Genomic DNA, 12421 nt, shown 5'->3' on the forward strand with positions numbered 1-12421 from the left:
GTGATTCTTCAGGATTTAAATCTAGGTCTGACACTCAAATGGTAAAGAATCTGCCTGCAATGCAGGAGACCAGGGTTCAATCCCTGGTCAGGAAGATCCTCTGGAGACAGGAATGGCAATCCACTCCAGCATTCTTGCCTGGAGAATCCCATGGACAGAGAAGCCTGGTGGGCTACAGTCTGTGGGATTGCAGAGAGTAGGACACAACTGAGCAACTAACACAATGACTGACAGTATTAATGTCTGCTAACCTACTATTCAGCCCAGAGCAAATTTCAAGATTAAATAGTTTCTTAAACTTGGATTTGGTACTGGTAGGCAGGTGGCTGCTTATCTCTTTAGAATGGCTCAGAGGACCCTCCGCTGGAAGCCCCATTGTGCCAGTTCATCTGAAAGGCTTCCTCACCTTGAAAACAGTAACAAGGGAGAAGAAACACTAGTGTACAAATGTAATTTGCTTGTCCCATTGCATTTTGGTTTTTAATCATGATAATATACTTGAGTTTCAAATACTACAGGAGGCTGGGCAACTTTTATGCTTATCTAAGTGAGGCACAGGTCAAATAAAGTTGAAAAATATTGCTATAAAAACAGAAACTCCATGCTGTCTACCTGAAACTCCTCTAAAATATAAAGTCTATTGATTAAAAAAAAAACTGTGCAATGCCTATCAACACTGATCATGTATCGGGAAACCTAAGGAACACTGTGACATCTGGCCATCCTTAGCCCCAGCCTAGAGCGATCTGTCCCCCATCTCTCCTGAGGAGACTTTATCTACTTTTAAAGAGACTGGTTACTTCCCTAATGCCTGGGAGACTTGTGAAAATTGGCCTGTAGTTTATTTACATTGAAATTAAAGAGGCTACTAGTAAGAATAAATACTAATCACAAAATATGGCAAATGTTTGATTCTTCTTCTCTCAAGGTGCCAAAGCTTTGGTAGATTAATTTTTGCATTAGGATCAAGTGACGTCAAAGAGATCATTTGTAGCTGTTCCCCAATATGACTGGATAATTGGCAGCACTTGGGAAAAGAGAAGCTTTTAACTTACGCTGGGGTGGCTGGGAGTCAAAGGGCATCATCATTTTTGGTCTCATTCCCCGCCTTCCTGCCAGTGTAGACATGCTGTCCTCTGATTCATGCCCTAGACATCAAATATGGAGGTTGGTTACAAACACGTGTCTAGGCCAGTGAGCAGCCTCAGCAGTATAACATTTCAAGTGAAGGCAGATTCAGGACTCAAAGACAACATAGTAGGGACAAGGTGTTGCAGGAAGTGAAATAAAGAGGAAAATGACCATCATCACATTACAGGGATCTCTGTTGAGTCAATGCAGTTGACACAACGCTGCCTATCATGTTTCAATGCATGTCTGTGAGGAAGAGCAGGCAGACCAAGAATATGCCAAACACAACAATGAGAGCTGGGCTCCAAGTGAAGGGATGGGATGAAATGTGCAGACGTGTGCTAGGCTGTCTCAAATCTTGAGCTGGCGAAGTGCGATGAGAGACCTAAGAGAGCGAGAAGACTGTTTCATCTGGGTACAGAACCTCTGTCTCTTAATAAGTTAGCTATTCTTCATCAGAAGTTGCTGCGGTAATACATGTTTCTCTAAACCTAACTTCTTATAGGGATTACCAAACTAAGGCAACTTTGCAAAATGGAAAATGGTTTAAATGAAAAAACCTGTACCTCTATATGAATTCCGCCTTTGATGGATATTGCTGTCCATGGAATTGTCAACTGGTGTGATATCTTGAGAATTACGAGGAATTGGTGTATCAGTCATGATGGGGTTTGGATCTGGAGACTTATCGATGGGTTTGAGCTCCAGTCTCTCGTGATGGATCCAGAGGTCTGGGGGTTTGACATCTTTGGAGTTCCCTTTATACTTGTGGGAGCCATTCACTGATTTGCAAGCAGCTCGTTTCCTAGGCACGAAATTAAGAGGATTTTAATATTATTGGTCAAAACAGTTTGAATGTTTAAAACAGTCCTTCTGAGAGATGCTTCAGGCAAAATCAGAAACTACAAACAAGAAAGACAGAGGCAAGAAGTTTTACCCTGGGGAGAATGATATGAAATGATGCTGGCAAGATGGGCTGGGGTCAAATCATTAAGGAATTTTAGAGCCGAGACCAGAGTCTGAACTTGCCTCTGTGAGTAAAGAGAAATCCCTGAATGGTTTTAAGCAGGAGAGTAAGGAGATCAGTTTTGAGTCAAAAGTTTAAACCAACTGGGATGTGAAGAATGGATTGAGGAGTAGGGGACAAAACAAGGGGGCCGTTAGGATGCAGCTGCCAACAACTGCGGCCTGACTGACAGTGGCCTGGGGCGGCGAGAATGGAGCGGAGAGGGAGATCTGGTGGTTATTAAGGAACCAGAAATGACAAGGCTTGGTGAAAAAATGGATGTGGGAAAAGACAGAAATAAAGACACAAGAGGAATAAAGGATATTGCCAAGGTCTCTGGCTTAAGCCATTTACTAACACTGGGGAGAAGTTGGTTTGACAGAAAGAATTATAAATTGTTTTGGACATACTAAGTGTCCATCTGAGACATTAAATATAAAACATAAAACAGGCAATTGGGTTTGAGACTGAAGCAAGCCTGAGACTCAGAAGAGAGAAGCCTTGGCTAGAGATAGAGATATGGGAGTAGTTGAAATTCAGAAGTAAATGAAGCCACAGGAGCAGGTAACTCCAGGACCAGGCCCTGAGGAATGTTTATCTGATGGCAGAGTAGACTGGAGAAGCTGTGAAAAAGCACACACAATCATGGAATACAAGAGAAGAGAGTGTTTTAAGAAGGAAGGAGTAGTTGACTGTGTTGAGAGATTAAGATGAGGACTGAAAAATTTCCTTTGGCTTTCGCAACATGGAGGTCAGTAGTAACCTCAGCAAAAGCAACTTTGGTGAAGCAGTGGGGGCAGAATTCGGATTAGAAAGGACTAAAGCATGAGTGGGCAGCAAAAGAATGGACAGGTGGTGAGTGGAGACAAGTGTTCAAGAAACTTGTGGTGAAGGGAAAGACAGGGTTTCTTTGTGGTTGGTGGTAAAGACCATGCAGTAGAGGAAAGGTTATAATTGTTTCTTAGGATGGAAGAAGTCTGAGCACAGTCAAATGCTAGAGGGATGGAGCCAATGGAGCGAGAGGTTAGCTGTACTGACAGAGGGGCAACCACAAGGACAAGGTCTCTGAAAGCAGGAGGCACTGGGATACAGCAGCTAAACTGAGAACAAGTTTCAGATGGGAGGAAGGGGGAGAAAATGACTGTTCCCAACACGGAAGGGCTTTAGATCTAATGGTGGTACACTGAGGTAGGTGGTTCTCATCTGTTGAGTAAGGGGGCTCTAGAGAGATGTGCTAAGAAACTCTGAGGGGCTAAAGTCTATAAACAGCTACAATTGAAACGGGAGGTGCCTCAGATATGAGAGAAGATGAAAAATACTAAGAAAAGCTCACATATTTTTTCACAGTCAATGGAACATTTGGAAAGTAGGTCACTGGGGGAGGAGGAGGGGAAAACTCTATAAAGACTTGATACAACTCTTTTAAACAAAGGGACCCGAACTGTAGGACCTGCAGATTCAAAAACAGAGTACAGCACCTATGACAAACTCATTTTCCTGCCTCTTAATCTGAAGACTAAGTATTTTAGTACTTTATTTTTTATTTACTTTGAATTTTAGATTCCCCCAAATAAGAAGGAATTCTGTTATTTTGTTTATTCAGATTCTTTTAAATAAAGATCTCAAGATCTTTATTTAAAACTAGATGTAAAATCAAAAGTTCATAAAGATAGATAAATGGGAAATGCTGAAAAAGAAGCTTGTAGAAAAGTCCTAGCATAGAAAAATATGATTTTAGCGGTTTTAGGGAGAAACAGTTTTCTACAATCAAAGGCAGGGGAAGCTGTAAGAGGCAGTGATCAAAAGGCAGTGATACAATGTAAGCTGCTGAAAGCTATTTTACTTGGGCAAAAGAAAGATTAAAAACATCACATAACCTATAGAAAATGACAAAGTCATTACTAGCAGCAGTTAGCCTGTAGCTTATACTTGACCTCTATACTGAAAACAAACAGATTTATGGTTATTAAATACATGCATCCTTGCCTTGGACAGACCAGCTCTGAGCATAATCACACAGACATGAATTTCTTTCTCTCTTTATGGAGCAATACCTCCATCTTATGATCTTTTAGGATACTGCATCTAAAGTTGTTCTATTACTCATATTGTGTTTTTGCTCAAGAATCTCCTTTTTTTTTCTTTATGGCACTGTCTTGCTGGCCAGAGATAGGAATAGAATGTGACCTAGGATCAAGGATTCCCTCAGCTTCAGGAGTGAAGGCTGTTATCAAGCACCACATAATGGTGATCACCTTGCTATTTGCTCTAAACAATTAGCCACAAGCCTCAAAATCCCAGGTGAGTTCAGGGCTAGAAGCCACCTTTCCTCTCTGCTAATATGACATGCTGATTTTAAATAATCCTTTCTCATTCATTTAATCAGTACATCTCCCCATCACACACCCAACCAACTCTGCCTCCTGTGGTCCCAACCTCAACTGCTACTTTTGGTGAGTGAAAGTCACTCAGTCATGTCTGACTCTTTGCGACCCCATGACTTATACAGTCCATGGAATTCTCCAGGCCAGAATACTGGAGTGGGTAGCCCTTCCCTTCTCCAGGGAATCTTCCTAACCCAGGGATCAAACCCAGGTCTGCTGCATTGCAGGCAGATTCTTTACCAGCTGAACCTTTGGTAGCACATCTTTAAAAATAATCTCAAACTTAGAACTAGAGGTCTGTGGTATGCTTCCATCTCAGCCGGCATTTGTGCCATGAAATTCCGCAGACTCCTGTGTATCTGGTTCACTGAGAGCCCAGAGACAGACAGTCCTCCAAAGGGGCTCCTGACAAGGCTGTACATCATCTACTTTCCTCTCCCAGACTGATTCTGTGCACTTGGTCTTGTGACTTCAGAGGCTGAGTTAAATGAACTATATCTACTTGGTAACTCTGCCCTGGCTTCCAGTTCAGTGTGGCCAGGAGAAGGCACAGATAAGAGACTGGAGAGTGGGAGGTGTTTTCTCTTCTGTCCCATCCCTGCTGGGATAGAGGATGGCAGTAGTTACATTCCTACCACCATACATGGTTCCTGTTGCAAGTCCTCTCCTGCTGCTTCAGATCTCGGAAAACAGCTCTCTCTGCTTCAGAAAAAGCTCTCACCTTTCTAAGGATAACACTGGCCTGTCACTGTGGCTGACCCTTGAACACTGCTGCCTAATGCTAACTTCACCTTGGATGTTGTAAATGGTCTCTTCATTAAAGCCCCCTTCACCCTTCTTGAGTGTGCCCCTCTTCCTTGCCAGAACCCAGAAGGACACATATTTAACAAGAGGAATCATTCTGCATTTCCCTTAAAAATATTTAAAACGTTGCTTTTCATGTATTTTATATTTTAACTCTGTGTACAACTCCAGACATAGAGGTCACACAGAAGCAAAAGAATACATACAAAAAATGTATGGGCTACATGTGGGGCTCCTTACTTTTTCTGGTGAGAGGTAGTCCGCCGGGTGCAGAAAACTGCGATGATCACAACCACCACGATGGTGATGACGCCGACGGAAACGATGATGACCAGCAGCATGTTACTGTCTAGAGGAGAAGTGGGGCTTCCATGAGGGCTGTTACTGCCTGGGAAGGAAAAACCGTATGCTTGTTAGTGTTCCAGAATTCTAAAGATGCATACAAACAGGCTGCAGAACCTTCACATGAGTATAGATAACTTCTGTGAGCTTCTTTATAAAAATAGTCATCACTGTGCATTCTATAAAAATGCCTTATGAATATGGCCATTTCCTCTAGATGATGAGAGCTGAGTTTCTGCCCTGGGTGTACCTGGCACAAAGTTGGTGTTCAATAAAAGTTTCTCCAATTGTACTGAACACTAAGCTTGGACCAGTAAGGGAGTCTGTCCTCTGGTGTCTTATATAGAAACTCATCTTATAAAGCACCATTTGTAAATCACTTTAAGTTTTCTGACTTTCAAAACTTTTTAAAAAATGCACCCTCATAGAAAACAAAAGTATTTTTTCCCAACATATAGCATTGGGATGCGGTGAAAAAACTACTTGAATCATAAAGTCTGTTTTTATAAACACAGTCTGTGCAGAGTTAACTTTCTTATTCAGTTTCAGGAAAACGAAGGTCTGTACATATGCATTAATTTGACAAATATTTACTGAGTGGTTACAATGTGCCAGGCATTGTTCTAGGTACTCAGGATGCAACAGTGAATAGCAAAGATGCGAATTCCAGGGTAGGAGTGGGGGCAGACAATAAACAAATAAATTATTAGTGTGTAGTAAGTGCCATGAAAATATAAAAGGGGGGATATGGTACAGAATGACTGGGTGGCTAGTTTAGATTAAGTGGTTGGGAAAAGCTTCTCTGAGGAGATGGCATTTGGGCTGAGATTTGAATGATCCTACCATACAAAGACCCGAAGGAAGAACATTTCAGAGAAGGGGGAACAGCTAGTGGGAGGATCCTGAGACAGGAATGAGCTTGGCACGTTCAAGGGAGATAAAGGCAGCCAGTGTTGCTGAAGCAAAGAGAGATATGCAAAGTTAGAGGGAATGATGTGAGCAGAAAAAAAGATGGATATGAGGCTGGAGAGATGTGCAGAGGCAAGATCATTTAGGACCTTGAGGAAACAGATCTTCTTCCTATTACCGTTGCTCCCATGCCATTGGGTGCGGTTCAGCTTTTTTTTTTTTTAAAGGCCGTTTGTAATCCTGCTCTATTCTTAGTCTTGCTCTTCTACTTCCTGAAACATTGTATTTGCTTCCCACCTCATTACAAAAGTTATCCATGCTCATACTGTAAAATATGGGAAATCCTACAACACAGATTTAACCACCATGGATATCTGCCATCTTTTCTTCCAGCCACTCTCTCTTATTGCCCTAATAATCAAAGCTATACAATAACGGGATGAGCTGCTTTGCTAAGTAGTGAGTGTTTAGTCACTAGAAGTACTTATAAAGAGCCATCCTACATGTCTGGGATGCTGTGGAAATTTCTACCAGGAAGGTGTGGCCTGGGAACCAATGCTCTTAGGAAGGCTCCTAAAGTGATTTTTATATACAACCTGGTTTATAAACTCATGATCTAATTCAAACTGCATTTACTGTGGGACTCCCATTAACAGTGGATTAGCTGAACTTCTGCTTCTTATTCTATGATTTTATAGGCTACATCCAAGCACAGTGCTGAAGCTGGGCTAATTTTGAAAGTTTAAGAGCTTATTCTTCTACATTTGGTTGAATCACTTCTATCTATTTCAGAGAAGGAGATCAGCAGACAGACAACTTAAACTGGATATAACGACCTCCAATAAAATAACATTTTTATATTTGGGAAAGACTATGGAACTGGGAGCCAATACAATGAGACCAAATTAGGGCTCTCCATAAAACCATTATTAACAGCAGTACTGGGCTAGTGGGTGGGGCAAGCGGTAGAGCAGGCACTGTGCATCAGAGGCAGGGAGCAGGGCTGTGGGAGGCAGTTCTTTCCTGCATTCCCCAGAGACAACTTCTCAATTAACTGCAAAGGACCTCTACCTCCTGAGTCGGCCAAAGGCTGTCTTCTGAACTAGAGTAAGGGTGAGCTGCAAATGGGACCCTAGACCCTCCTACTAGGGATATTAAGCCTCACTTGGTCTACTGCAGCAGCTTCCTAACCACTCTTTTTTGACTTTGTACTCTTGGCACCTAACTCATTCTCCACTGTCGTCAGGGTAACAGTAGATACTCAGTAAGTGGGAAGTCACAGTTTACCAGTAGTATCAGACATCTCACATATGTTACTTACGTGAGGAAGCTCACATTTCTTAGCATCAGCACCTGAGCTTTTGACAGGTCGGTTTTAACCTACCTTTTCTAACCTGAGCCTATGCTGTTTCTAGGCAGTGTGGTCCCTGGAGAAAGCAGGCTGTTTTAAAGTGGTTTTTTTTTTAATTTGGACCATTTTTAAAGTCTTTATTGAACTTGTTACAATACTATTTCTGTTTCATGCTTTGGTATTTTTTTTTTTTTTTTTGGTTGTGAGGAATGTGGTATCTTAGTTCCCTGACCAGGAATCAAAACTGCATCCCTGCATTGGAAGGTGCAGTCTTAACCACTGGACTGCCAAGGAAGTTCCAAGCAAGCTGTTTTAAATTGCCACACTTTATACATGTTCTTATTGCATTGCATCCTAGAAATGTTTGACCCCCTCCTAGACATTCAGTAATTTTCTCTGTGCCTTTTAAAATCTGGATCAGAGATGTCTTCTAGAAAGCTTTCTCTTCTCTCTGTCAGATAGCTTGTTACATACTCCCCCTGCTTCCACAGTCTGTTACATAGTACCTGAACCTTTAGAAATATGTGTGAATAAATGAATGAATGCATAAACAAAAGAAAAGACAAAGAAGTAACTGCTTTTCTCACAGGCCGGTGGACAGCACATAAATGTAACATATGCCTTCCAGGAGGAGAAACTCATAAAGTCCTAGAAATCACAGCCTAAAAATTTCTTGAAGCAAGCAAGTTTGTCTGGCTCTCCAAAGAAGTGGCTGATTTCACTGAAGTCTGGACAATACTTTTTATTTAAATTGATAGCTGGAGATTAAGAGACCATTTTATTTCCATAATTAGACCAGGAGTTTCTGGAGGACTGGAAACTCTTTTTCTTTTCTCTTCCATGTGTTTCTCATGAGGAGACAATATGGTTCACTTCTAGGAACTACCTTTGAGGACATTTTACCATCCTGGATTCCCACATCTGATCTAGGAAGGCTGTGAGTGATAGCAGAAAAGGCACAATATGAAGTTGGAAGCCCTGGGTTTTGATTCTAGGGCTTCTATAATAAGTGGATAGGTCCAGGCACATTACTTCTCCCCTGAGTCTCTTAATGTAGAACATGGGAATAATGATACCTGTTCTCCCTCCCTCACAATGTTATGACAATAAAACGATTTCACGTGCGAAAGTAACTTCCATATGGTGACGTTGTATAGAAAAGCAGGTGTCACCATTTCAGTAATTAGAAGGCACCAGCTCTTAGGATGGCTAGGAGAGAGGGAATAATTTTTTAGAATTCCCAAACTAAGAGCACCGCAGTAAGCAGTGTGGAGAGAAATGAATGATTCCAAAGCATCTCTCAGGCTCGTTTTAGATGATAGCTAATTCCACCAGAGGGTTTATTTTTTAAAGTAAGGTTCTAATTATTTTGAAAATAGGCAGTGGGCAATGAGAAGACTGTTTGTTTAGAATCATTTTAAGTTTATACGCAAGGAAACAATTTTATTTGTGAATGTATAATAAATGGGTCTACAGTAACTTGGCAAACATTTGCCAGAAAATGCCTAAAGCCAGCTCTATTGAATAAAAAGAAATAGGTAATAGGCTACAATTCACAGCACAGGAGCTGCAAGAAACATTATTCAAGATTTCAAGCAGAACTGCACTGTGCCCACAGGAAGCCAAATAAAGCCAGAGGAAGGGCTTTACCGCTCATTGGAGGTTTGTAGTCGGATCCCAGGTCTGGCAGCCGGCTTCCTTTCCCTGCAGACCCTGAGGCTGAAGAAGAAGAAATCATGTCAGTAACAACCCACTCCATTGGTGTGACCAGTCTACTTCACAGCTAGTGAGTGTTTTCTACCAAAAAAAAAAAAAATGTATTTTCAGTCTATGCTGTCCGTAAGAAAAGGAAGTAGCACGTACACACGACAGGGGAAAATACAGCCTATTTGTGCAAAACAAACTAAGGTAGAGCTTTCTATGCAATGAGGCATCTGAAAGGCTGACACTCCTGTTCCATGGTTGTATCCAGGGTATAACAAGGCTGTCCCTTGCTGTTAAGGTTTCTCTAGCCCAAGAAACAGCTGCTGAAAAACTGCTCAGAGCACTTATGGAAAAGCAGCTTCCGGTGGAAAAGGAACCACGGGGACCATTAAAGAAACGGGTTCTTCTGAGGGACTGGCTTGATCTGGCCGAGCAGGTGTCAGTGGTGTTTGGATTCTTTTCTCAAAATAGGAAGCTGCCTTTCTAAATATAAAGTTACCTTAAGAGGGAGCAGGAAGGCAAGCAGAGGTTCAGATTAGGTTCTCAGTTTCTGCTCAGTCAACCTAAATACCCAGAGATTAAAAAATCAAAGTCTCCCCTCTGGTTGCTCACAAAGACACTGTCTCCTACTCCATCATCATGGAACATAAGAAGTGAGGCTGCTGACCTTGAGCTTGGGACCACCTCATATGCTGGACTTCCCTGGTGGTTCAGACAGTAAAGCATCTGCCTACAATGCGGGAGACCTGGGTTCAATCCCTGGGTTGGGAAGATCTCCTGGAGAAGGAAATGGCAACTCCTTCCAGTATTTTTGCCTGGAAAATCCCACGGACGGAGGAACCTGGTAGGCTACAGTTTGTGGGGTCGCAAAGAATCGGACATGACTGAGCGACTTCACTCATATGCAGGCCTCAGAAAACACCTGGGCTTGGAAGGCAGTCTCAGACTTCTCTTGAAGAGGTCTGCAGGAACTGCAAGGTAAAGCTGATCCTTGGTTCATCCAGCTCAACAGACTGCCTGTACTGGCAAACCAGCACCATCAGGCACTAAACGTTGGACTTTTGGCAAGTTATTTAGCTACTATTTGGGGGTCTTGGTTTCCTCATTGTAAAGCAGTGATGATAATGGCACCTGCTTCACGAAAGGGTTGTGAGGATTAATTAGAAATTTAATCCCATAAAATATTTTGAATAATGCCTGACACACAGTAAATGTTTTATAAATATTAACTACTAAATAAATCTTTGGGGAAGAATCTCACCTTACACTCCACAGAGAGCATGAAGCTTCAGAAAACGCTTATAAATTAAGAGTTATTCCTATGAATAAAGCTTGACTAGAAATGCATAAACAAGACGTGTTGCTGTAAAACATTATAGATAATATCAAGTACTTCTATTAAATTATCAGACTTGGAGGAAATGGAAGAAATTAAAGTCTGAAGGTTTCTATGTATAGTTCATTTAACAGAATAAATCTAGAAATGAAAAAAACAAAAAAACCTACTTTCTATGTTTCCAGAAGCTCAAAGTCCCCAAAGGTAACAGAAGTTCCTGGGTATGTAAGGGGCATAGTCTAGAATGTTTAACTCACAGTCCTCAAACCTTTGTCACTGTCCACACCTATTACTTTACTTCACTTCTATTGTCACCAATCCTCCCAAACAGCACACACCATGTGTCAAGATTCCACTTGTTCTTTTCACTATGATAAGCTGGCAGAGATGACACGACCCATGTAAGGCTCTTCATAGTTAAGGTACTTCTTTGTCAGGCAGCCCAAATTTAAGCCAAACTACTCAGAGTAACACATTATATAAATAATTATCAATGAACACTTTGCCAACAAACCAACTGGTTTAACTCCTATATTTCTTAATGTTTTCCTCTCGTATTTAACTTATGAACAAGAAATCCACGGATTAGCCAAATACCAAAATAAATATGGGCAAAGAATTTTAAATACCAAAGGGGTGGTATAGCTGAGAACTGCAGCCTGGCTCATGGGATGAAGTGAGGGAAGAAAATAGCACATATATACTCTGTACACATTCAGTGTTGTTACTGTTCTATTCTCATGCTTAAGGCAAAGGTTCTACCATGATCAGGGTGCTTTATACATACACACACACACACACACACATGCGCACACACACACACACACACACACACGGGCATGTTTGCAGTTTTCCCAACATAGAACAAAAGACTCATTGAATACAAACACATTTCCAAAGCCCCAAAACTTGAAACCTCAAACTCTGAATCTTCCTTGCCATTAACCAAGATCCAAAGACTTTGTATTTCTAAAAACTACTCTTAAAGAATAAAAGAAACCACCCAATTTACTTTAACTGCTCCTGCTGTAGAAAACAGATAACCTACTTTAGCCGACTTCCCAGAGATGAAAATCACAAAGTATAGTTTAACTTTACCACAGCGACTGCAGTGAAGAGACTATGCTGACAGATAATTTCCAGAATGGTGACACTGAGGCCCATACTTCCTAAACTTCCATTGTACACTGTCTCTATCCTCTTATAAAATTAGCAAATATATTTAAGAAGTGGCAAAATAGCCCTGAGTTAAGCTTGCAACAAGAGAATAGAGAGCCGTAATTTTGTGATAGATAATCATACAATTCAGGAGGGTACATTTGTATATTCTCTGTTGAGGGAGGAAAAAAGGGTATTCAATTGAATTTGATTAAACTTTTCATTTAGAGACATCAATAAAACTCTAGATGCTACAAATATGACAAATTGGTGTGCTTGTTCTCATTATGCCCCAA

At 41.3% G+C, this 12421-nt stretch overlaps 1 protein-coding gene across 4 annotated transcripts in view; it reads right to left on the bottom strand.

Moving 5' to 3' along the window:
* The window catches only part of NEO1 (neogenin 1), a 219182-nt gene that overhangs the window by 12527 nt on the left and 194234 nt on the right, over positions 1–12421 (bottom strand). For all 4 annotated transcript variants that reach the window (XM_043919671.1, XM_043919670.1, XM_043919669.1 and 1 more), the window contains exons 21-24: positions 9578–9646; positions 5566–5713; positions 1698–1936; positions 1056–1148 (exon numbers count right to left, since the gene is read on the bottom strand). In XM_043919671.1, the coding sequence (XP_043775606.1) occupies positions 1056–1148; positions 1698–1936; positions 5566–5713; positions 9578–9646 (549 nt within the window). The remainder of the gene's footprint in view (positions 1–1055; positions 1149–1697; positions 1937–5565; positions 5714–9577; positions 9647–12421) is intronic.

Source organism: Cervus elaphus, chromosome 12 (assembly GCF_910594005.1).
Source record: "Cervus elaphus chromosome 12, mCerEla1.1, whole genome shotgun sequence".
In the NCBI taxonomy this organism is placed as follows: Eukaryota; Metazoa; Chordata; class Mammalia; order Artiodactyla; family Cervidae; genus Cervus; species Cervus elaphus.